The following is a 24,641-nucleotide window of genomic DNA, read 5'->3' as shown; positions in this document are numbered from 1 at the left end:
GGGCTCCCAGCGGCGGTCAGGGGTTCTCGTGATAAGTAAGGATGACGTTGGTGACAAAGTCCGGTAGGGTTTCGGCGAACGAGGAGGAAGGCGAAGGGATCTCGTTAAGGTCGATTCCAAGGCATGAGTGAGCATCCTGGTGGTGGTTGTTGTGTTGTGGTTGCAGCGGTAGCGCCTTAAGGTTGGAGCATAGAGAAGAGAGAGACAAGAAAAAGAAAAGGGAAATGGGATATGGGAGAGGAATGTTAATGCGCGAGAAAATATCAAGAGATATTGACTCAGTTATCCGCTTAATTGGTGTCTAAAGTGTTCGAAAACATTTAAAAATAAAAAAATTTAATGTGTGTAGGAGGATACGCAGGCTTTTATGCCTCGATTCTTCTTGAACCGAGTCTATAAGGTTATTATATCTCGGTTCCCATTGAACCGAGACCTATAAGATCATTAAAATTACAAAAATATCACTACATTTTTTTATGCTTCAGTTGTGTAAAAATCAAAGCGTATGGACCGCGTTAGAATCCTAATTATACACTAGTGAAATTATTGATTTAAGTAATTAATATTAATAATTAAATTAATTGCGTATTATAAGAAAACATAAGTAATAAAACATTCATGATAATTATTGAAATGATATCGAGAAACCAAATATTAAAAATAATTAATAAAGCACATGACCTTTTCATCCTCAGTTAATTTGTGCCCACTAGTGCAAAAACGCTGTTTAACGTCGGTTAATTTGGGCTTTTAACGTCACTTTCACAACCGACGTCTATACGGGTGACGTTTATGGACGTCAAAATTCGTCAGAACCGACGTCCATATAAACGTCAGTTAACGATATCCACCGACCTCTATATAGACGTCTGCTTATACTCACACCGACGTCTAATTACTCTATATAGACGTCCACCTATGATTAAACCGACGTCTGAATATATAAAGAGGTTTAAAATGACACTAACCGACGTTTATGTTGTTATAGACGTTGGACATGGCTTTAACCGACATCTAACAACGACTTTGTGTTTTAGTGCAGTTTTGATCCAGGCTTTCGGTAGCATTGTGTAACACTCTCCTCTCGCTAGTTTCCCCATAAAAAAAGCTTGCGTCTTTTGAATCTTCTAGTTCTTTCAACCTAAAACCGAACCTGGGTCCATGGCTATTTCCAATTATTCAACCGCAACAGAAAAAAAATTACGGTGTCGAGAAGTAGACAAGGACCCAAGTTCCATTCTGGGTCGGAAGAACTAGAAAACTTAAAAGATCGACACTCTTTAGTGAGGAAACTAGCAAAGGGAGAATGTTGCACTATGTTACCCAAAGAGTGGATCAAAACTGCACTAAAACACAACACAAAAAAGGCAAATTTTAATCAGTTGAACGACAAGATAATCGATAAAAAACTAAAGAAAGTTTAAACGGTAAGCATAAGAAAAACCACGCACCTGAGATGAAGAGAGAAAAAGGAGAGGACGAAGACAATGACGTTATGAGAAAATATAATGCAATGCCGGAAGAGATAAAAAGTATAGGTGTGCAAGGGAGTAAAAGAATAGGAGAAGCAGAGAAAAAGGAGAAGAGATGAAGACACGATCAGAAATTGAGTGGTTAGAAGGGTCTGCGGTTTATTTAAAATGAAATTGGGCATCGGTTGCGCCAGAAACCGACGTCTATAGACGTCAGTGTTTGATCGAGATCCGACGTCTATTCTTCTTAAAGAAGCTAAAAAGATTGACGCTTGATTTCCTGTCAGGGTAGTTCACGTCGGTGCCCCTCCTAGCCGACATCTAAAACCCTCGAATTTGGTGGAAATAATCAATTAAAGGAACGTAGACGTCGCTTACGTTCAGAACTGACGTCTAAATTGAAGGATTTTTGTCTTCCCGCCTTCCAGATAGACCTTAGACGTCGTCGTTTGACTACGTGACGTCTAAGCGCCTGGGAATTTGGTGAACAACATTAATTGTAGCCCAGTCGACGTCGCTTGTTCAGGGGATCCAATGTCTATCTATTCCGTGTCTAGAGCTAAACCGTTTGACATTTGATTTCCTGTCAGAGACTGGAACGTCGGTGCCCTTTTCTAGACGACGTTGAATTGTCTGTCTTATCACATACCTCAGGCAATTTGACGTCAGTTTGAGGCGGGTGCAACGTCTATGATGTCATAGACGTCGTCTAACATCGAAACTGATGTCTAGTTTATCAATATATTTACGATAATGCCACCGTGCAATAATAAACGTCGATTTTTCACGAAACCGACATCTAATGGGTGACGTTAAACAACGTTTTACACTAATGACCTATAGTGTATATGATGAATTTGAAATAAAACTATGTTTACCGATTTTATCCTCACTCCTTTATTTCCTTCAAACATAAATCCATAATCCATATTCAATTTGAAATTATTGCAAGTCATATATAATTTTTACCTCGAACCCAGAATTTTTGTGATTTCAAACATAACTAAATCAAATGGACTGACTCTCAGGTTCTATTGAAATTAAGAATAAATTTTTGTATGATTAAACATATAATTCATTCTATCACGTAATCTTAATAAAAAAACACTTAAATAAATAAAATACATTCATTATTTACTATAAAAATAAAATAAAAAATTATACCTATAGATAAGATAACTAAAGAAATAAAGATTTTCTTTGCATATAACCATACAGCACCAGAAACAATATATGCAGGCTTAAGACTTAGAATATAAAAATACCAAATGTTAGAGGTTAGTATATCATATATGTATCTATATATATCTCGATCTCTTATGTCGAGATGTATTCAGTCCTAATAATATGAGTTTCCACAATAGTTAAATTATCAGTCAATACAACCTCCATAGAAGGAGTAGACTAAATGTCCAATTTAAAATCATGATTAATATTTAATTAATAGAGTAATTAACCTAAAAAATTAATCAAGATAGTTAATTATGTCAATCAGACTCATTCAACTAAAAAAACCCATAAATCATAATATCAATAATATAGTGAATGAAGTATATTATTACATTAATTAATTATCACGTTCATTACAATATGAGGTGAGTGTCTTAAAAGACAAGTACCTTAAAGTTGAAGTTTAGACTGATTAAAATGTTTGAAATTGGAATCTTGGTAAGGTATATCAAACTTTGAAAAAACAAAAATAATAATAAAAGTAAACATTATTTTACATTGAGTTCAATGAGTTTCACTCTTAATATATATAAATATATTTGAATTAAAAAATAATTTAAATTAATTCCCATAATTTTTTCAATTATTTTTTATGGATGGTTGCATTTTGTGCAGATTGTGCACGAAATTGTGGACAGAATTGTAAGATACTGGTAAAGAAAAGGAGAGTGAGTTGGAATTTAAATTAGTTTGAAGTTAATTGAAGGGTATTAGTATAGTTTATGGTTTGATTTGAGTTGAATTTTGGAGGTAGAAGTGGCTTATTCAGAAAAGAAGATGAAAAACGGGAAAAACAAAGTCCTCTAATTTAAGTGTGGCTTGTCCCCTTCTAGCGCAAATAAACCCTCTTCTCTCCTTTTCTCTCTCTGCGAGACTCCACTCAAAGCCATAACTTCTCTCACTTTTTTCCTCAAACTCCTATACTTTCTCACTCACTAATTTTCTTCACTTCTCTCGTCACGTCGTCATCCCCTTCTCCCTCCTAACCTAAACCTTAAAATTTAATCTTCAAAAAAAGACAGAACACAAACAAAAAATAACTCCTTTTTCTTACATTCGTGACAATGGAATCACCCAACTCATCCCCCATTTTCCCACAATTCACCCTAGACACCACCACCACCAAAAACAATAACCCTGATCACTTCATTGTCGAGGACCTTTTGGATTTCTCCAACGACGATGCTGTAAACGCCGACACCATATTCGATTCTCTCCCTGTCAACTCCACCGACTCTTCCAACGTCACCGCCGTTGATAGCTGCAACTCCTCCTCCTTTTCCGGCTACGACCCCAATACCTTTCCGGACATTGGTAGCCGGAATCTCTCCGATGGTCATTTTTCCGGTGACCTATGCGTACCGGTATAGCACATTATATTGCTTATATAAAGTTGTAACATTATAATAATAATAATAATAATAATAATAATAATTACTGTACTATTTTTTTTTTATTATTTATTACATTAGTTATTACTTCATCTCAAAATCAATGACCAACCAACACTTTGGCAACCTCATTACATGACCCAAGGGTAACGCACAAAGCCTGCATTCCAATTTGACCATCTTTATCTCCCTTAAAATCGCTAACTTGTGTAAATACATACATCACTATCAGTTTATCCTTCTTAGGCCAATAATTTCAGGATCAGCTTAACAGAATTACCCTCATTTCACGGTCCAATAAACTACTTTTCTTACAATCGTTGCTCCAATTTATTACATTTGTTCTGAACATTAAAACATTAAAACGTGCTACAATTAACTGTTGCACATGCTAAAACGTGCAAGAGTTTAATGTATCGTGTACGTAATAATAAATTTTCAAATTATATTATTACGCAATATGTATAATTTTTGTTATTTCATTTAAATTTGAAAGCAGTACGATGATATAGCAGAGCTAGAATGGCTTTCGAATTTCGTGGAGGAGTCGTTTTCCAGCGAGGACCTACAGAAGATGCAGCTGATATCAGGCATGAATGCGAGAAACGACCACGTACCAAAGGCCCGCGGGTTCCACTCCGAGCCCACAAGAAACGGGTTTCATTCCGAGCCCACCCGAAACAACCCGATATTCAATTCGGAAGTGTCGGTCCCAGCCAAGGCCCGTAGCAAAAGGTCCCGCGGGCCCCCATGCAACTGGGCATCGCGCCTCCTTGTCCTGTCCCCGACGACGTCGTCTTCAGACACTGAGGTCGTTGCTCCTGTTTCCACTCATTCCGGCACAAAAAAGCCCGCGAAGACAACACCAAGAAAGAAAGACAGCGGCGACGGCAGTGGTGGAGACGGACGCAGGTGTCTGCATTGCGCCACGGACAAGACACCACAGTGGCGAACCGGGCCCATGGGCCCAAAGACGCTGTGTAACGCGTGTGGAGTGAGGTACAAGTCGGGGCGGCTCGTGCCCGAGTACAGACCCGCGGCAAGCCCAACGTTTGTTCTGACAAAACACTCTAACTCGCACCGCAAGGTGCTGGAGCTGCGAAGGCAGAAGGAGATGGTACGGGCCCAACAGCACCAGCAACAACAGTTCCTACAACACCATCATCATCAGAACATGCTGTTAGACGTATCCAACAGTGAAGATTACTTGGTCCACCAACACATGGGACCCGATTACAGGCAGCTTATCTAGTACGTGCCAGAGTAGGACAACTGCGGTGGAGCATCCGGTAATTTATTTTGTAGCAGAGTTATTACATGTTCATTAGGACATTCTAATTTGTTATTGTTTCTTTCTTTTTCATCCTAATTCCTTCGGAAATGCCTTTTCCTCACTCATAATTTTTGAGTTTATGTAGACTGCACTCATCATCACTCTAATATTTCTTCAACCCGTTTCTCTTTCGCCCATATTTTCTTACACTCCATCCAACAGGTTAATTTCTCTACCTAATTTTTATTTTCTCATTGATATTTGTTTCTAACAACTTTTCCATAAAACTTTTTAAGAATAAAATGCAATAAATTATTTCATAAATAAAATGTTGCGTATAAGTTATAGAATATTTTTCAATTGGTTTATCCAAATTTTATTTTTAATTTATACATCAACTGATTTTAACAAATTAATTTTATTTTTATAACTTTTTTTATGTTCTTGTATAAAACAAAGTTTTTGCGGCTACAAGTAATCGTTTTAATTAAATTTACGAATACAATAATAAGTTTTCGAATGATACATAACAATCTAACGGAAATTTAAGTAATGCAAACGTAAATTAGTGGTTTAATTTTAATAAAAATTGTTTTTTAACTTAAGATGTTATAAATTATAGTTGATATGTTAAATAATGCATTACATTTAACGTTAGCATGTATAATACTTTGAATTACATAATAAAAACATATTATTAATTACTGTCGACTGTAACACCTCAGTACAAAAATAACATATTTTATTAGGAATTTTTTTTTCTACGATTTTATAAATCTTAGATAATTTTCGACGGTTTTATATAGAAATCTCAAGTATATTTTTTATTATTATTTTTCTTTAAATTTTTCGGCGGTTTCAAGTCAAAAGGCAACTAAAATATATTTTATTTTTTAATTTTTTGAAGATATTTCCGGCAGTTATTTTATCAAACCATCGGTAAGTATTAATATTTCCCAGCCTGCCCTAATTTATTTCGTGGCGCCTTCATCACTTGTTTTCCATCTTCCGTCCACTCTGCACTTTCACGTCTCTTCCGATACTACTTCTCTCTTCTCTTTCTTCTATTTTCTTTTTGGTTTTGTAAATCCTAAGGTCAGGAGGAGCATAACAGCCTGAGGAAGCATTCAATGATTCAAAGAGAAACAAAATAAGAGTATTAAAAAGGGGAAGATGGAATCAGAGGATGCTGATCATGATTTTAGTGTTTCGAGGATCCAAATTGGGGCTTTAAATGAAACCTGAAAAAGGGGCGGAAGAAGGAAGAATAGAGACATCCAATCAAGCATGTTGAGAAACCTAAGAGTGAAAGAGAGGGCTGAGAGAGTGACGGGGTTCGGTGGTAGTATGTGTTACTTGTGAAGAGGAATCAAAATTTAGGTATGGGGAGCTAAACCAATATTGGCTTGTTAATATCTGAATTGTTGTGTTAACTGTTGGCTTGTTTAATATAATAATATCTGAAATACTGTGTGTTTTGGTGATGTTATTGGGTTGTAGTGATAGTTTGCAATAATCTAAAACTGGAAGTATATGGGACATGCTCTGTTGTAGGAATGATATGCGTGATTATATGTTAAAAAGAATTGTTTGTATGAGTTGATGATATACTTGAATGTATGTTAAAAAGGATTGTGTGTAGGGGAGCTAATCTATGTCTGGATGGAATGAATGCCTGGTAATGTTTGATCTATTATATATGTACTGTGTTAAAAGAGATTGTATGTAGGGGAGCTAATCTATGTGTGAATACTTACAATGTTTGATCTGTAAAATGATTCTTGTATGACAATGTTGTTGCTTGGCTTATATTGTTGCCTTGCCATATAAAAATTATTGATAAGATGTGAGCTAGATGATGTTGGAAATAAAATTCAACAATAGATAGAAAGAGACTGACCTGGTGGACACGACTTTCTAGCTTTCTCACGCTTTGATTGATTGAATTGCTCGCTTTTCCTAAATCTCAACTGCTCGTTTTCCTTTAGCCTTGACCGTTCAGTAGACTTCGATCTTTGATTGGAGGGGGGAGGTATCTGCAATGGCACTCGGACGCCCAAGGTAGGCGTGTAGTAGAAGAACCTCGATTCTTAATTTGATTATTCTTAGTATATGAAAGTAGAGAGTAGGGCTAATGTTTGAATAAATAGAACGTGAATTGGAAGTATGATTAGAACGTACCTGCCTTGTGCCCCTGGCTCTTTATTTATAGATTATCATAAGCTCAATAAAATATAAACAGAATTAGTATAAAAATAACCAAATGAACAAAACTGAACTTACCTACCTATCTTTACCTGTGTATCCGGTCTTAAATATGTTTGTATATTCTCCATATTAGATATTCCCGAATCATTTTACCGTTATTTGGGCTTTTGGCCTTTTTAGACAATCACGGGCCCATTCGTGACTTTTCCTGCCCTATTTTATTTCGTATTGACTTTGACTGGACCGCTCGGTTTTACTAGATAATCGTTCGGTCGTAATATCATACCATACATCATCCCCCCAAGTCCGAGTTAACCGTTCGCCTCCTTTGTTAGGTTAGCTGTAGGACTTTGAAGTGGTTCTGATAATGAGGTGTCCTTTCTACGCACCGTTTTGTGATGTCGTTTCATTTCCAAGTAATAATTTAGCTTTTCCCGCCTTTGGGGTAGTGGTAGAGTCGCGAGAACGGAACCGTTAGATCTTCCTTATCTAACGTTGCAAATTTCATAGCAATTATGTTAGTATTTCCCATTAATGCAATGGGCTTTTTGAAAAGACTCTAGTTACCCTAACCGTCATTTTTGTGCCTTCACTCGCCGAGAGCCTTTTGAACTCCTCTCAACCTTTGCAAGCATTTCCAAGTACCCCTTTTCTTTCAGGTAACCATGGCTTCCCTTGCTAATTTAAATTGTCCTTCGTCACTTGCTGAGGAAAGAAGGCGCGGGGACCCGACTGGTGCATCAGGGAGTTCTCAAGCTGAGGTCGCCAAGGTTATTTCTTCGGTGCTTAATGGAAAGAGGGTCTTCGTTTATGGTGGTGTCGTCGTTTCGAGAACCTTTTTTCTTCTTCCTTTGTTGATTATGAGTGGGCTTCACACGACGTAAGTGAATACCCTAGTGTTTTCATTAGTAAAGTCGTTTTATTAGATTGGGCGAACAATAGATGTGTCCTCAGAACCCTAGGTTATGGTTCTGCTGTGAAATTGATTGTTTGTAGGGAAGATGAAAGAGTTTTTCACGGTAGAGAGAACTCCGGGGGGTTTTTTCTATTTCTATTCGTGCCTGTTCTTTGATATGTATCTTAGGTTACCCTTCACCGCTTTCCAAATGGACGGTTTGAGAACCCTGAATGTAGCCCCTACGCAGCTTCATCCGAACAATTGGGGTTACATTCAGGCGTTCGCCGTCATGTGTCAGACCTTGGCTATCAGACCGACGGTCGCTTTATTTCTTTACTTCTTTAGGACACGTCCTAACTCCAAGAGGGGTTGGGTGTCCTTGAGTTTCGAACCTAGGAACGCAATTTTAAAACTATTCACCGAGTCTTTCAAAAACTTCAAAAATCAATTTTTTAAAGTTTCTATCACCGAGTTAGGCCGTCCTTTCTTCTTTCATGAGGATGGTAGCCCTAGGTTCCCCTTATATTGGATCCAAGAACCCCGTATGATGACATCTTGGCCCAAGGAAAAGATGACCGACGCTCCTTATTGGTTGAGTTACCCCGCCCGTTTTCCTCTCGGAAGATATTCAACTGTCTTGAGCATGATGATGTCAATTCGAGGGTGTTTGGTATGTTCTTTTACTGATTGCTTTGGCTTATACTATGCTATCAACCAATAAAAGAACATACCAAACACCCTCGAATTGACATCATCATGCTCAAGACAGTTGATTATCTTTCGAGAGGAAAACGGGCGGGGTAACTCAACCAATACACCTAAGGCCTCCAATCAGCGTCAGTCATCTTTTCCTTGGGCCAAGATGTCATCGTACGGGGTTCTTGGGTCCAATATAAGGGGAACCTAGGGCTATCATCCTCATGAAAGAAGAAAGGACGGCCCAACTCGGTGATAGAAACTTTAAAAAATTGATTTTTGAAGTCTTTGAAAGACTCGTGAACAGTTTTAAAATTGCGTTCCTAGGTTCGGAACTCAAGGACATCCAACCCCTCTTGGCATTAGGACGTGTCCTAAAGAAGTAAAGAAATAAAGCGACCGTCGGTCTGATAGCCAAGGTTTGACACATGACGGCGAACGCCTGAATGTAACTCCAACTATTCGGATGAAGCTGCGTAGGGACTACATTTAAGGTTCTCAAAATGTTCATTTGGAAAGCGGTGAAGGGTAACCTAAGATAAATATCAAAGAACATGCACTAATAGAAATAGAAAAAATTCCCCCCTGAGCTCTCTCTACCATGGAAAACTCTTTCATCACTACAAATAAAATATTATTAGGCAGAGGTTATATTGTGGGGGTTATAAAAACCCTCCGCAAATTAAAATTATTTAAAATAATTAAAAGGATTTAATTAAGTCCTGATTGTGGGGGGTTTTAATATTATTTGGAGGAGGTTTATGTCATCTAAAATTTAAAATACAATTTTTCAGTTTCTAACTTCCCTCTGTATCCAAAATTTTCCAAATCTATCTTCCCTCTCATACTTTCCCCCTTTTCAAAATCGAAAGTTGCATTTCTTTTCCCTAAAATTTTCCAAACCCTCACATTTTCTTTGCTTTCCCTAAACTCGTGCAAGGTTTTCGTTTTTCCCCTGCAAACAACTCAGTTCGTACTCAAATCATCATCATTTTTAGGTCTCGTTAGGTAGCGTCGATCTACGGTTCAACGTCTTCGTCGTTGCGGTCGTCGTACCGTCTCTGCTGCGCTTACAATTGCCTCACCGCTGCGGTCGCCATTGCTCGCCACTACGGTCGTCGTTGTCCTCGCCGCTGCGTCGTCTGTTGCAGTCGCCATGGAGTCCTCAGTTGCAGTCGTCGTTGTGGTTGCTGCTATGGTCGTCGTTGCGCTCACCGTTGCGTTGTCAGTTGCAGTCGCCATGAAGTCCTCCATTGTGCGTCATCGCTCATCATCGCTAGGGTTTACCGTCATTAAACCTAGGTTTCCTCTTCCAGGTTACAATTTTAAAACCTCTTTCAAATGAGATCTCACAGTGGTTGAGAGCTAGCTTGCCTTTTCAAGTTACAATTTTAAAACACCTCATTATTTATTTGGNCCTTAGATTACTCTNACATTGGATTTGTTTTGATGAAGGTATCACTGTTNTTTTCACGCCACTAAGTTACCATTGAACTAAATGACATAATTATATTGTAATTCATAATAATTTTCTTTTTACTATGTTTATGGAATTGGTATTCTGTTGAGTTTGAGTTTCTATATTGAATGCTTTGAAGGGTTGTGGCAGAGCTTTCTATTCTGGTGTAGATGTTCTTAGGTTGTATCACACACTGAATGAAGGTGAGTGGTATATTAATATTTTATCAATTAATTAGCAAGTATATTGTCTTTTTAGTTTCATTAGTTTAATTTCTAAGCACTGTCAATGTAAAAACTCTTACTCTGGTAATCAATCAGAAGTGATGGTAGGTATGAATTTTGATGTAGTGATTATTAAAGTCAACAAAATTATCAAGCATCACAAATTGTTATGATAATGTTGTACTGCTACTGCATAAACTGTTTTCTCTATTTCATCCAATCTTTCAACTGGATACGTCAAGTTCATTAAAGAATTATACTAGTTTTATTAAAAATATTATTAATTCTCTTTATCCAGATTGAATGTGGTAATGACCTCTGTATCTCAAGTCTTTTCATTTTCGTCTTTGTTGCCTGGGTGTATCTTGTCCTCCTATCATTTTTATTTTATTTTTTTGTTTTCATTTTAATAATATTTGTTTACTGAAAAACAAAAGTATTATTTAAACATAGAACTCCTTAATCACATTCAGACCGAGTCCTATTGATACATAAGCACTGTATGAAAAAATTGATAGTGATGTTCGCATAGGTGAGGATAATTGGATTGGAAACACATGCGTCAAGGACAGGTAATATAAAGACGATGGAATTCAATGATGATGGCCCAAATGTTGGATCTTTCTCTTTAGTTTCTTTTAGACTTGTAGACTTTTCAAAATCAAGATGCAAATAGTAATGATGACATAGTAATAATATACATTTATCAGCGAATTTTTGTTGCGCAAAAGTATGATTTTTATTGCCATAACAAAACACTACTTAATTGATGTTGCAGGTTTCTCTTTTAAGTATTACAATCTGAATTGTGACTCTTTATTAGCTCGTTCTCTCATTTGGAAAGGTAATAAGATCCTAACTCATTCATATGTGCAATGTATTTGGCTGGATGGCATAGATTATCATTCATATGTGCGATTGTTATTTCAGAATTGATTTTCTTGAATCTGATTGCATGAGATGAACTTGTAAATTTTACAAAGTTAATTTTCAGTTATTAGATCATTGACAGATATGTGTTAGTGTAGTTTAGGTACTTACATCTTTGGTTACCGAGTTTAATTCTGAATCTGGATTTGGCATTTGTCAATTATTGTGATGCTAGTTTTTGCAAGTTTAGATTGATTCTATTTTAGTATTTTACCCAATAGGTGATTTTTGTTAGTATCCTCTCTGCCTTGCGCAGTGAACAAGTTCTTCTGAATTTCGTTTGGTTTGCGTGCGTATAAGTTGTAGTTTTGGAACACCACTGCTGCATTGCCAAAAATGGTTTAAAAGATGGAAAAAAGAGTCCAAAACTTATGTTGGACCATGGAGAGTCTGATGTAATTTTCTACATTTTTTATTTCAAAATTCATTTGGTTGTGGCCAAGGAGAGTCTGATTATAATTTGAATACACTGTTTTGTTTCACATTTTTTCCTTAGTTTACTACCAGAAAGCCATTTAACATTTAAATAAAGAAGAATTAATTCTAAGCATGAGTCTACGAGACGTGTGAGAGATAACTAAATATGAAGTTATGATTAAATAGGAAGTCATGAATACGAGATGGATACATGATATCTAAAAACATAACCGGAGTAGTTAGTTATCGCTCTTACTGATCATTCATAGCTAGATTATTAATGTCTTTAGGAAGTTGTCGTACTTCCTAAAGATTCCAATTGATATCATAAATCATTCATAGCTAGATTATTAATTTCTTTGTGTGGTTAAGCTTAGTCTATTGACAACTGTTATTGATCCCTAACAGTAACGTACAAAATATTATTTCTATTAGTTTGATAGAAATGTATACCTGTTTACTGTGAGCACATGCAATTGAATATAGGAAATCAGTTTACAGATGTTGATAAGTTCTAAGTACGATGGTTGCAGTTAGGGCTGGGCACAGTTAAGTTAAAAACTTAAACTACAGTTTATCTGTACTTTTTTAAACTTAAAAAACTTAAACTACTTTTACTTAAAACTATTTATACTGATTAATAGTTCAGTTTAAAGTTACTGAACTTTTTTTTATTTTGAGTTCAGTTAACTGTGGATCAATTTTTCTATTTTTCTCAATTAGAGTTCGGTTTTTCTATTTCCTATCTCCGTTGAAGACTGTCGCACTATTGTCGAAGACTCGCCGCGGAAGGCTTTGCCACACTTTGCCGTTGCCACACTCTGTTGTCACCGCACTCTGCTGTCGTCGCACTCTGTCGTCGCCACACTCTACCGTCACCGCACTGTTGAAGCCTCTTCCACCATCCTACGCTTCTCGTTGGAAAGAGAATACGCTTTTCCATTTCCCTTTCAAAAGAGATTGAAAAACCTTGGCCTAGGAGCAGTGGAAGAACGAAGGAGAAAAGGGGGAACAAAACGCAAAACGCAAAACGACACCGTGGAGCGGGAACCGGAGGAGGACGCACCTGAGTTCCAGAAGGAGTCGATGGAGTTGCCGGCGGGGGGAGAGGGTGAGGGCGGGAGGCCGTCGCCGAAGAGAGAGTAGTCGAGGAAAAACTGGACGTCAGCGAGGGAGTGGGCGGAGAAGAGGCGGGCGCGGCGGGGGAGGAGGAGGTGGTCGGAGAAGGGGAGGTGCTGGGAGACCGCGTGACAGGGGAACAGGAGAGGATCCAGAGGAGGACGGTCCAGCGTGTGATGAAAAATGTGGCTTTGATCTTAAGCAGTTTACTGAATTGTACTGCATGAACTGCACTAAAATTAAGTTCAGATCAGTTTCTCTGAACTAATTTTTAGTTCAATTCAGTTTCTTTAAATTATTTTATAGTTAATTATAATTTGGATATAATACAGTATAGATATTGCAGTTTGCCCACCCCTAGTTGCAGTAAGATTTATATGCATAGTGTGAGAATTAGGTTGTTGTTGTCTGTATCTGTGTTGTAGTTAGCTTTATTGATTGTTGCAGTAAGATTTATATGCATAGTGTGAGAAGTACTGGTCCATTGCATTTTATATATGGTGTAAAGTAGTAACTGCAGTAGTTTAATATGCATATAGATATTCCAAACTTGATTAAAAGTCTGAAATGATTCTATTAGTGTATTGTTCATCACAAACACTGTCTGACCATGGTTTCTGCAAGTCGTGGGACAGAACACCAATACTGATAAACGTATATGGGACACAACACAAGGATAGGTCATGTATATGTTCTTTTTGGAAACCCCTTTTTTATGGGTTTGGTCTGATTGCAGTTCTAATATTAACAAACATTGGGCCCAGAGATTGTCACTACTTTAACTTGTATTCTATTGTTTATTCTATTTGACAGAATATGTTTATTCTATTTGATTGATAGAACATGTTTATTCTATTTGATTGATTTTTTATATATTATTTTCAAAATGTGAGCACATGTAATTGATTTTATTTTATTAATATGTTTTATATTATTTCAGCAAGCTCGTTATGCAAATGAGTCAGAGTCTCCTTTGCGAACAAGACAATCATCTGATGGAAGTAATCTTTAGGAAGTTTATGATATTGTTTTAGGATAAAACTATACCTAGTTTATTATGAATTGGGTAACATTTCTTTCTTTGTAACTATTTTTGCAATGAGATTACATTGACTTCTAGCCTATCTTGTTGTAACATACAATTGTTTCTCAATTTGTTTTTCTAAATTCCTTCCTACTCAGGGGCTTTTGTTCTATGGTATCAATTTTTTATTCAGAGGAATCATATTTGTTTGGTATTTAATAATTTTAAAAAGAAATTAAGTTTACTTAATTTTGAAATTAAAAAAAAGAAGAAAAGAAAAAAATTGGTGAAAATAGGTAGTTATTATATATTTTAATAATCATTAAACAAAACGGCTTTACTAACGAAAACACTAGGGTATTCACTTACGTCGTGTGAAGCCCACTCATAATCAACAAAGGAAGAAGAAAAAAGGTTCTCAGGATCCTTAACGGCGACACCACCATAAACGAAGGCCCTCTCTCCACTAAGCACCGAAGAAATAACATTGGCGACCTCAGCTTGAGAACTCCCCGATGCACCAGTCAAGTCCCCGCACCCTCTTTCCTCAACAAGTGACGAAGGACAATCTAAATAAGCAAGGCAAGCCATGGTTACCTGAAAGAAAATGAGTAGTTGGAAATGCTTGCAAAGGTTGAAAGGAGTTCGAAAGGCTCTCGGCGAGTGAAGGCACAAAAATGACGGTTTGGGTAACCAGAGTCTTTTCAAAAAGCCCATTGCATTAATGTGGAAAGCTGACATGACCGCTATGAAATTTGCACCGTTAGATAAGGAAGATCTAATGGTTCCGTTCTCGCGACTCTGCCACTATCCCAAAGGCGGGAAAAGCTAAATTATTACTTGGAAATGAAACGACATCACAAAACGGTGCGTAGAAAGGACACCTCATTATCAGAACCACTTCAAAGTCCTACAGTTAACCTAACAAAGGAGCCGAACGGTTAACTCGGACTTGGGGGATGATGTACGGTATGATATTACGACCAAATGATTATCTAGTAAAACTGAACGGTCCAGTCAAAGTCAACACGAAATAAAATAGTGCAGGAAAAGTCGCAATTGGGCCCGTGATTGTCTAAATGGACCAAAAGCCCAAATAACGGTAAAATGATTCGAGAATATCTAATATGAAGAATATACAAACAGATGTAAGACCAGATACACAGGTAAAGATAGGCAGGTAAGGTCGGTTTTGTTCATTTGGTTGTTTTTATACTAATTCTGTTTATATTTTATTGAGCTTATGATGATCTATAAATAGAGAATTAGGATCACAAGTCAGGTACATTCTAATCATACTTCCAAAATTATGTTTGTCTTGGCATGTAATATAAATCTTAATGGACTTAATTATTGAACCATTTCCTTTTATGCTTATGGTTTTGTGGAACCGTTCCACTCATTTCAAGTTCCTTTGATTGAATAAAGGCTACTGGTTTTTATTTAATATTGCACCATACTTTTCCCTTCTATGGAATCCTAGTGACCTGTAGTATCATTGGATCAAACCAAACGTTGTGTTAAGCTTGAATATTCTGATTTCAGCAGTCTTGGTTCGGCACTTTCCAGAAAAATGTACAGATTCCATTTTACTCTTTTGTTGTATGTTAATGCTTGGGACCTGATCTCTTGCTTGATAAAAAAAAAAAAAAAAAAAAAAAAAAAAAAAAAAAAACTGACGTGCAAAATTGTTACGAAAGCCATATCTCCCTTCCTTCCAAAAAATAAACTAATGCATATTATGGTGTATGTATGTAAGGTTAGCCCATTTTCTTTATACCATACGTAACAATAGTTTATGGGGCAATTAGTTTATGCCAATGCTATTTGGATTAGTCCTGTTTTGAACCTACCAAACAAGTGCTATTCTCTTTGGATTTCAAAAGCAAGTGCTATTCTCTTTGGATTTATTGCCTTGCTTTCACGGTAATAGCTCATGGGAAATGTTCTTTTTCTCTGATTTCAGTTTCAATTTTTATATTTGTTCTTTGGTCTTGCAAATTAGAATTAGTGTTACTACTTTCTTTTAACTTTCTTGCAAGATTTATATCTCTTTTGTTCCAATTTCGTTGTCTAAATTGCATCTGGATAAATTTATTCTTGTTCCTTTAACTTCCATTCTTCTATGCTTTCTAGCTTGTTTGATATTGGGTTTAGGAATAGTTCTTGATTTACATTTTCAATGCATTGGCATGATTGACCTTACGTGCATAATTTTTTTCATTTTAGGAATTACATGACCTCGAAATGGGCATATCAATATTATTGACTAATTATTATTTTTTATTATAAATATTTGATCAAGAAAGTGTGCTAAATGATGAAGAAAATGATGAAAAACAAGAATGATGAACAACAAAAATGGTAAATGTTATTTAGAACACTTTTTGATTTGTTATGTAGAAGAACATGTTTGTTTTTTATTTTTAGAACCCAGTTATTTCTTAAGTTGACAAATTAAATGTATTTTTAATTTTATAGTTTATTTTATATAATAATAATTACTTTTGGTTTCATATTATTCAGGTTTGATATTAAACATATTCCATGTTAATCACATAAATCAAATTATTTGAATAATAAAAAAATTAAATTATTTTCATTACCGACACTTTTCAAAACCCCAACTACATGAACCAGAAAATATCGATGGATTTTGACTAATCCACATAAGTCTTGACGATTTCCATTAACCCCAACAACTACCAACGGTTTTTAGGAACCCCTGCAAATGATCGTGGTTATATAAATTCCCGTAAGTTATAACAATTTCTAAAAAACTCTCACAAATAACGTCGGTTGCAAACAAAACTGTTGTAAATCTTTGTAATGGTGATTTTCCTGACAGTTTTTTCAACCGCAAAAAATGTATTTACTATGAGTTAAAACTATTGGTAATGCAGAAAAAACCCCTAGTAAAATCTATTATTTTTGTAGTGCCTATTTTACATTACTATTAATTGCTCATTAAATGACGAAACTAATTATAGCTATTAATATATATATATATATATATATATATATATATATATATATATATATATTTACTTATTGTAAGAAAGTTATGGTTTGTTTCTTTTATCAAGAGAGGGTGAGTTGGTAATCAATAAAAACTCTTTTTTTTATTAATCTTTTTGAAAACTTTAGATGATCTTTAAAGCACACAATATAAATATCAAAATAATGCATTAGAGAGATTAAGGATAGAAAACAAACATAGTCTTTTATTCTTGGTTTGACATTCAGTCTTTTTCAATCAACCTTAGATTGAAAGACTTTCCACTATAAAAATTTTGAGTTTTTACAACAAGGAATTATAGAGACCACTCTCAAATATAAATCTCTTCTCTAACTCACACCAATCTAATATAGCAAACACACCCTGTAGAAGAGCAATCATCTTCGCTACAGTAACCCTTTGAGACCCTTCTCAAAGTATCAAGAAAACCAATTTCTTCTTCCTCGCAACAAGCACATGGAAACACCACAATCTCTTCATTGCAAAACAAAACCTAATCAAAAAAGAATACAACTGAATTTTGCAGAATTGATCAACCAATAAGAGTACAATGTTAGCCTTCAAGAATTTTTCAAAATCTGCAAGTTCTATGATTCTTGATTCTTGAAGCACTATTAGCATCTGCAATCTCTTTCTCAAAACCTCTTATATCAAATATGAAAATTCTAAAATGATCCAAGTGTCAAAAATTTTTCATACAACGCCCAACATGTTATTATATAGCTTTTCTCATATCAGACGCACTTTAATCGATTACAAAAATATTGTAATCAGTTACGCTTTATCAGAGTTATATCAGAATTACATTGAAACAAATTTAATTGATTAAGTATTTTATGTAATCAATTAGATGTTAACAGTAAGTCAAAACATTCAAAAATATGACTGTTATTACAGTTATGACTTAGCTTGAAAACAGTTTTCAAAGAATACCAGACTTAATTGATTACGAAAACAATGTAATCAGTTAAGTCCTACTATCACCACCCAATTTCGTCTGGGTGATTAAATAATATATGTTTTTTTGTTTTTGTTATTTTATTTTATTTTATCTTATTTGCATTTTCATACCTCTTTCCGCTTGGGCTTAGGCCCAATCTGTTATTAGAATTAAAGTAGGTTTGCACACCCTCTTTCTATTTAACCACCTTCATACCTTTTTATTTTATTTTCTTATTTTTCTTTTTATCTTATTTTTGTTTTTATTTTTATTTTTATTTATTTATTTATCTTTTTTTTTTTTATTTTCCAGTTTTTCCTTTTTCTGTTTTAAATATCTATATACTTTTTTAATATATAAATACTTAAAAAACGACAAAAATTATTTCAAAAGGTTTAGGCACACGTGCGACCATTCTGTCAGCCTTATGCTGAGAACCTTTTTCCTTCTCATTTAAAAAATCGATAAAAAATTATTTTAAAAGGTTTAAGCACATGTGCGACCATTCCGTCGACCTTGTGCTGAAAACCTTTTTCTTCTTCTTTCAGAAAATCAACAAAAATTTATTTTAAAAGGTTTAAGCACACGTGCGACCTTCCGTCGGCCTTGTGCTGAAAGCCTTTTTCTTCTTCTTTCAAAAAATCAACAAAAATTTATTTTAAAAGGGTTAAGCACACGTGCGATCATTTCGTCGGCCTTGTGCTGAAAGCCTTTTTTTTCTTTCAAAAAATCAACAAAAATTTATTTTAAAAGGTTTAAGCACACGTGCGACCCTTCTGTCGGTCTTGTGCTGAAAGTCTTTTTCTTCTTCTTTCAAAAAATCAACAAAAATTATTTTAAAACGTTTAAGCACACATGCGACCATTCTGTCGGCCTTGTGCTAAAATCCTTTTTCTTCTTTCAAAAATTAACAAAAATTATTTTAAAAGGTTTAAACACACGTGCGACCATTTCGTCGACCTTGTGCTGAAAACCTTTTTCTTCTTCTTTCAAAAATTAAAAAAAAAAATATTTTAAAAGGTTTAAGCACACGTGCGACCATTTTGTCGGCCTTATACTGAACACCTTTTGTTTCTTCTTTCAAAAATTAACAAAAATTATTTTAAAAGGTTTAAACACCGTTTGCGTAGGCCTTGTGCTTAAACCTTTCCTTTTTTTTATAAAAACATCAAAACACAAAACATACTTTTCTAAACAACAAACAATCTTTCACCTCGAACTACATAACCCTGATTTCTCAGTCTGACTGAGAATACGTAAGAGCAAGGTCAATCCTTGTCGGGCACAAAAAAAATAAAAAAAAAATATATATTTTGTTTATTTATAATGTCTTTTTTTTGGGATAGTTAAACATTTTGAAAACCACATCACATTCGCGTATTTAATTAAAGGTACTGTCTTCGGGCAGGCGTTGTAGGGTGTTAATACCTTCCCTACACGTAACCGACTCCTAGACCTAGAATCCGGTTCTCACAGACCATGTCTTATCTTCTTATGGTTTTTTCCGTAGTTTCCCAAAATAAACTATGGTGGCGACTCCAAAATCTTTTTCAAAATTGTTTCTTTTTAGATCGTCGTCCCGTCGTGATTCTGGTTGCGACACCTGCACTTAGACAATTTTGAAAACCTTTTCTCCTTAAAAACACATCACTGCACATTTTCGAAAGGTGTTTGCAAAGACACGAGTTTTAATCGATTTCACACATAATGTAATCGATTGAAACTTGTTGTTTTGCCACAGTTTTAAGCATAAGTTATCTGATGAACTTAATTGATTACTAAACCAGTGTAATTGATTACTTCGTACAAATTTGCTTTGTGCAAGTGGTTTTAACATATGAAAACATGATAATGCATACAACATATGTAAAACACATTTATGATCATAGAGAGTATGCAGACAATTAGTTTAGCAACATATGTATTAAAACATAAAGACATATTTTTGTTGTTGTCATGGTAACATATATGTGTTGTCATCGTCAAAAACCACACACATGAGGGATTGGGTTTAGCATTCAATTTGCTCCCCCTTTAAACAATCTCCCCCTTTTTTCGTGATGCACAACCATGATGTACAACACGACCATGATGCACAATCAGAAATTGTTCTATTAGTTATTTTCATAAACATCAAATTTGAATTTCTAATATCTCTCCCCCTTTAGGCATTAGCAAAAAAGGTATTGTACAAATAGAAATAAACAATATCATACAAAGACACATCAACATGTAATTTTATAGATTAATATCAGTGATTGATGCTCCCCCTATCAATATGCAATAACTCTGATTCAATAAGTTTCCCCTTAATGTTTTGTAATAGAGCTAACAATAATGAATTAAACAGAGTATTAATTTCATAATGAGTTTCAAGCAAGTATAAGATTTAAAAAAAAATAGGTATCAGAGTAAAGTAATTAGTGCTCGAAGCTAATGGATTTGTGTATGAAACATTCAAAATACTCAAATTGATTTAACAACGGATATTATGCAAAGAGTATAAGAATGCATGAACACATCTATCATCATAATGAGAGGTTTAGAATAAATGATTTATCATATAGAAACTGCAAACCACATTTACTCTTTTTAATCGATTGTGTTGCCTTTGCAGTCGATTAAATTCTGCAGATCAGCTCATGTTCCATTTCAGATCAATGTAAGCATGTTATGTTCTATATCAATCCTGTAAATCACATTCTTCTCAACTTTGTTGAATTTTAGTACAGATATAGAGTACAATTGTGAAATGATAGAGTCATAAATTTAGTATGAGTGTGCAAGGAAAATATATGACAGTGAATATAACAGTTTTGCACTCATACAGATACATTCATATTCAATCAATCAGTCAGTTGATTAGCACGGGATGTAATTCAAAATAGATCTATTTCATTTGTCTAACAGAGTGGCGACACAACAATAAATACTATAACAAGCAATTTATGCAATTGCAGTAAAGGAACATGCTAAAATATGCAAGACAACTCATCACAACACAAAACAACATGGCTTATGAACAAAAACACGGTTTCAATCAAAGGGAACGATTAGACATATTTCAATGTAGAAAAATAATAAGGCATTCTAGTGGAATTAATATAGCGTGGTCTTTAATGAACAAACTTGACCTCATCATTGTAGCAGCTTGGCCAAAGGCTAATAGAACGCAAAACAATCGTAACTATATAACATGGAATTATTAAAAGAGCATGGCCTCATTGGTGTAAGAGCTCGGTAAGAAACTATAATCAATTTGAAACTATGTAGATTGAGGATTCACAATAGAAACACCTATTTTATCTATAAATGATGCATATTTTTCACTATATGATGAATTTCCAAGTCAATTTGTGCTATATGAAACATATGATATGTATTTCATGCTAATCATGTATATCATGACATTTAAAACTTGTTCAGCAACCCAAACATGCAATTATATACATATAAATTCATATTTAGGCACATAATTAATTACATTACTAATGTAACAGATTATAAACTGCAATACTAGTTATTTAACAGATTATGCCATCCATTTAATCTGTTATAATTCGTAGATATGATCAAAAACATAATATATGATCATAGAACCTGTTTTGATCACTTTATAACCTACAAAAGCAACTTTCTCAATATTGTACATTGTTAGTACACATTAATAATGATATGAACAATAGTTATATACCAATATGCATGATCAATGAATGATATTGAACAATTGAGCACATGACCAAGTGATATATCATATGTGACACTCAGAACAGAGTCAATACAATTATTCAATGTATTAATCCAATCACAAATTTAGTTGAATCATTGAAGCATTCAGATAATCATTATCACACTCAGTTAGCACAAGTCTTGAGCAATGAACATCCATGAATTTAATCAACCTTCAAAATTAGGATTCAAGGCATTATGGGTTATCCTAGTACCTAATAACAATGAAAAACAGAGTGTTCAAACAAGAAAGCTTTATGGCTTAATATTATAGTTTTCCCAAAAAAGATTTAAACTAAATTAAATCCCTAAGCAATACATCTCCATCACTTTCTTCTTCTTGACCATCCTCATCCTCCTCTTTGTCGTCTTCTTCCATGTCCTCTTCTTCTTCTTCATTTTCCTCATCATCATTATCATCATCAAGACTTTGTATCCCAAGCTTCTGCTAAATAGCAGCAATGTCTTTGTCAATCTTATCAAAGCAAGACTTCTTGAGTGTTGATAATAAGTGCATTTGCCTAAACATAAACTTTTCAAATTCAATTTTGGCATGAAGGATGTGGCAACAGATGATACACCAACATTAAGAGGGTCAGCCTCTTCTTCATTTTGAGCATGTAGGTTTGTCCTACTAATCTAACGATTCTTCCCAAGAATACATCATGTAATTTTAGCTTATCTCTTTCACTTTTTAATAATTAAGCACCTCATGTAGCCTTAGATATAACCTTTGATTTTTACTCTAATTTGGCTTAGCGCTTAGATGCTTCTAATTTTTAGATTTTTTTCCTCTCTAACTCCTTTTTCTAGTTAAGTGGGCATCTAGATGGTTCATTTGATGGATGCTTAGATGATTCCATGTTGTCCGTTTTCTAGTGTTCAGATGCTCTTTCTTATGACTACTTGAGAATGGGATTTTACTCTTTGCGTGATATATCTTTTTTCTTTCCTTTTTCTTAGACATTTGATTACTCAAGCTTATTTCATTTATTATTGTTTATTAAACTTCAAAACTAGAGATGCTTTAGATTATTCAGTCTCTCTCTAGACGATCTTGTCTCAAATGATCCTACTCTACTTTGTCTGATGTTGATTCAACTCGACTGGGTCTAACACTGATCCAACTTGATTTGACTTGATCGGCATTGAGCTACCCCTAGTAAACGTAATCAAAGGTGTGCACAACTCGCTCTAACCTTACGTAGGTCTAACTTGACTCAACCTTTTATGCGTCCAACTTAATTTGACCTTTTGTGTGTCCAACTTGAGTTGGCCAAATATAGGTTATTCTTAATTATGTCCAATATAAACTCGATTCAAATCAACATAATATGGAATTTATCAACCTTGGTCCAACCTAGATGTACCTTAGTTGGGTTCAAACACAACAATCTACCTGACTTGAACTCAACCCAACCTAATTTATCGTGACCTAAAACCGATTCACACAGACCTATCCATAGGTTGACTATATACCACACAACTTTTATTACTATTGTAGCCCTTTCATAAGTACATATTTATGCTTGCATTTTAGTTTTAATTTCAAAATTTTGAAGGAATTTTGCTGTTTAAATGATTGATTTCAATAGGATTTATGACAATTGGACTTATCGAGTTTGTGAATTAAAAGGTCTTAAAAAGTGATTTTTAGTTGCATATATTATTTCTAGATATTCTAAGGTTTGTTGATGAAACTGGAGTTAAAGTTTGATTCATTCAAATTGTGAAATTAAATTGTTCCAAGTTACAAAATAAGTCCAAAATTAGCTGGAAAGAATTATACAAGGAGTTGAATGCACCCTTAGTTTCACTTATACACTTCATTTTTCAATAAATGGGCCATACATTGAACTTGCTCTACACCCCCTGATTTCTCTATTCACACCCCTCCTACCACTAATAAATTAGGTCTTTTAAGATGTTGCCACCTGGCAATCCTCCACTTATGAATCTGGCCAACAATGTGCTACCACGTGTTCTAATCCTCCACATACCACTTCGTGTGATGACAACACGCCTTGTCATCATCTTTAACCTTTCACCACCCATAACCCTAGAATCACCAGATCACCATGGTTTCTTTCCTTGTCACTAGCAACCACCGTGAAAGCCACACAGGTTCATTCACCATCAAACCATCAACCATGGTGAATCACAAACAAAGTTGTCAGTCATCAGAATCTACCGCAACCAAACCATAATGTTGTGACTTGCACTTCGAACCTCACTTGTTAAAAACGTGAAACCTGTTAGAAACGGCTGCAGTGGAATTGTTAGCGTGGAATAACAAACCAAGAGGGTTTTCAAAACAAACGCGTGCCTTTTAACTTCTACTCAATTTAACTTACTACGCAAATAATAAATATAAATAAAAGAGTAAGGTTGAGAGAAATTTGCACAGATAATTTTATACTGGTTCNGATCTTACCAATCCTACGTCCAGTCGCTTATCTCGAACCAAGATAAACAGTTCACTAAGCACAAAACAATTACAAATTACAATCACAAAGAAACAATTTGTAAGAGTTTAGAAACCACCTCTCTTGATACCACAAGAGATGAACCTGCACCTCCTTTGAATCTTCACAAAGGATGAGACACCTCCT

The 24,641-nt window shown here is 34.9% G+C and overlaps 1 protein-coding gene and 1 long non-coding RNA gene across 2 annotated transcripts; both read left to right on the top strand.

Moving 5' to 3' along the window:
* Window positions 1–3,375: 3,375 nt before the first annotated feature.
* Window positions 3,376–5,546, top strand: LOC106763571 (GATA transcription factor 12-like). The gene is made up of 2 exons (XM_014647744.2): window positions 3,376–4,066; window positions 4,593–5,546. The coding sequence occupies exons 1-2, from the start codon at window positions 3,767–3,769 to the stop codon at window positions 5,343–5,345; spliced, it is 1,053 nt and encodes a 350-aa protein (XP_014503230.1). The 5' UTR covers window positions 3,376–3,766; the 3' UTR covers window positions 5,346–5,546.
* A 677-nt stretch (window positions 5,547–6,223) lies between these two features.
* LOC111241871 lies at window positions 6,224–14,443 on the top strand. Its single transcript, XR_002668224.1, has 3 exons — window positions 6,224–6,746; window positions 11,630–11,695; window positions 14,258–14,443. It is a non-coding gene; the product is annotated as an uncharacterized LOC111241871 (long non-coding RNA).
* The last annotated feature ends 10,198 nt before the right edge of the window (window positions 14,444–24,641 follow it).

The sequence above is a fragment of the Vigna radiata genome, chromosome 6 (assembly GCF_000741045.1).
Source record: "Vigna radiata var. radiata cultivar VC1973A chromosome 6, Vradiata_ver6, whole genome shotgun sequence".
NCBI lineage: Eukaryota > Viridiplantae > Streptophyta > Magnoliopsida > Fabales > Fabaceae > Vigna > Vigna radiata.
This window is presented reverse-complemented; position numbering and strand designations above follow the sequence as displayed.

Bases quoted from the DNA above. Each gene is read 5' to 3' on its own strand.
- LOC106763571 (XM_014647744.2), top strand. From the start codon at position 3,767: ATGGAATCACCCAACTCATCCCCCATTTTCCCACAATTCACCCTAGAC. The intron at 4,067-4,592 runs GTATAGCACATT...ATTTGAAAGCAG, and splicing joins CCGGTGACCTATGCGTACCG to TACGATGATATAGCAGAGCT.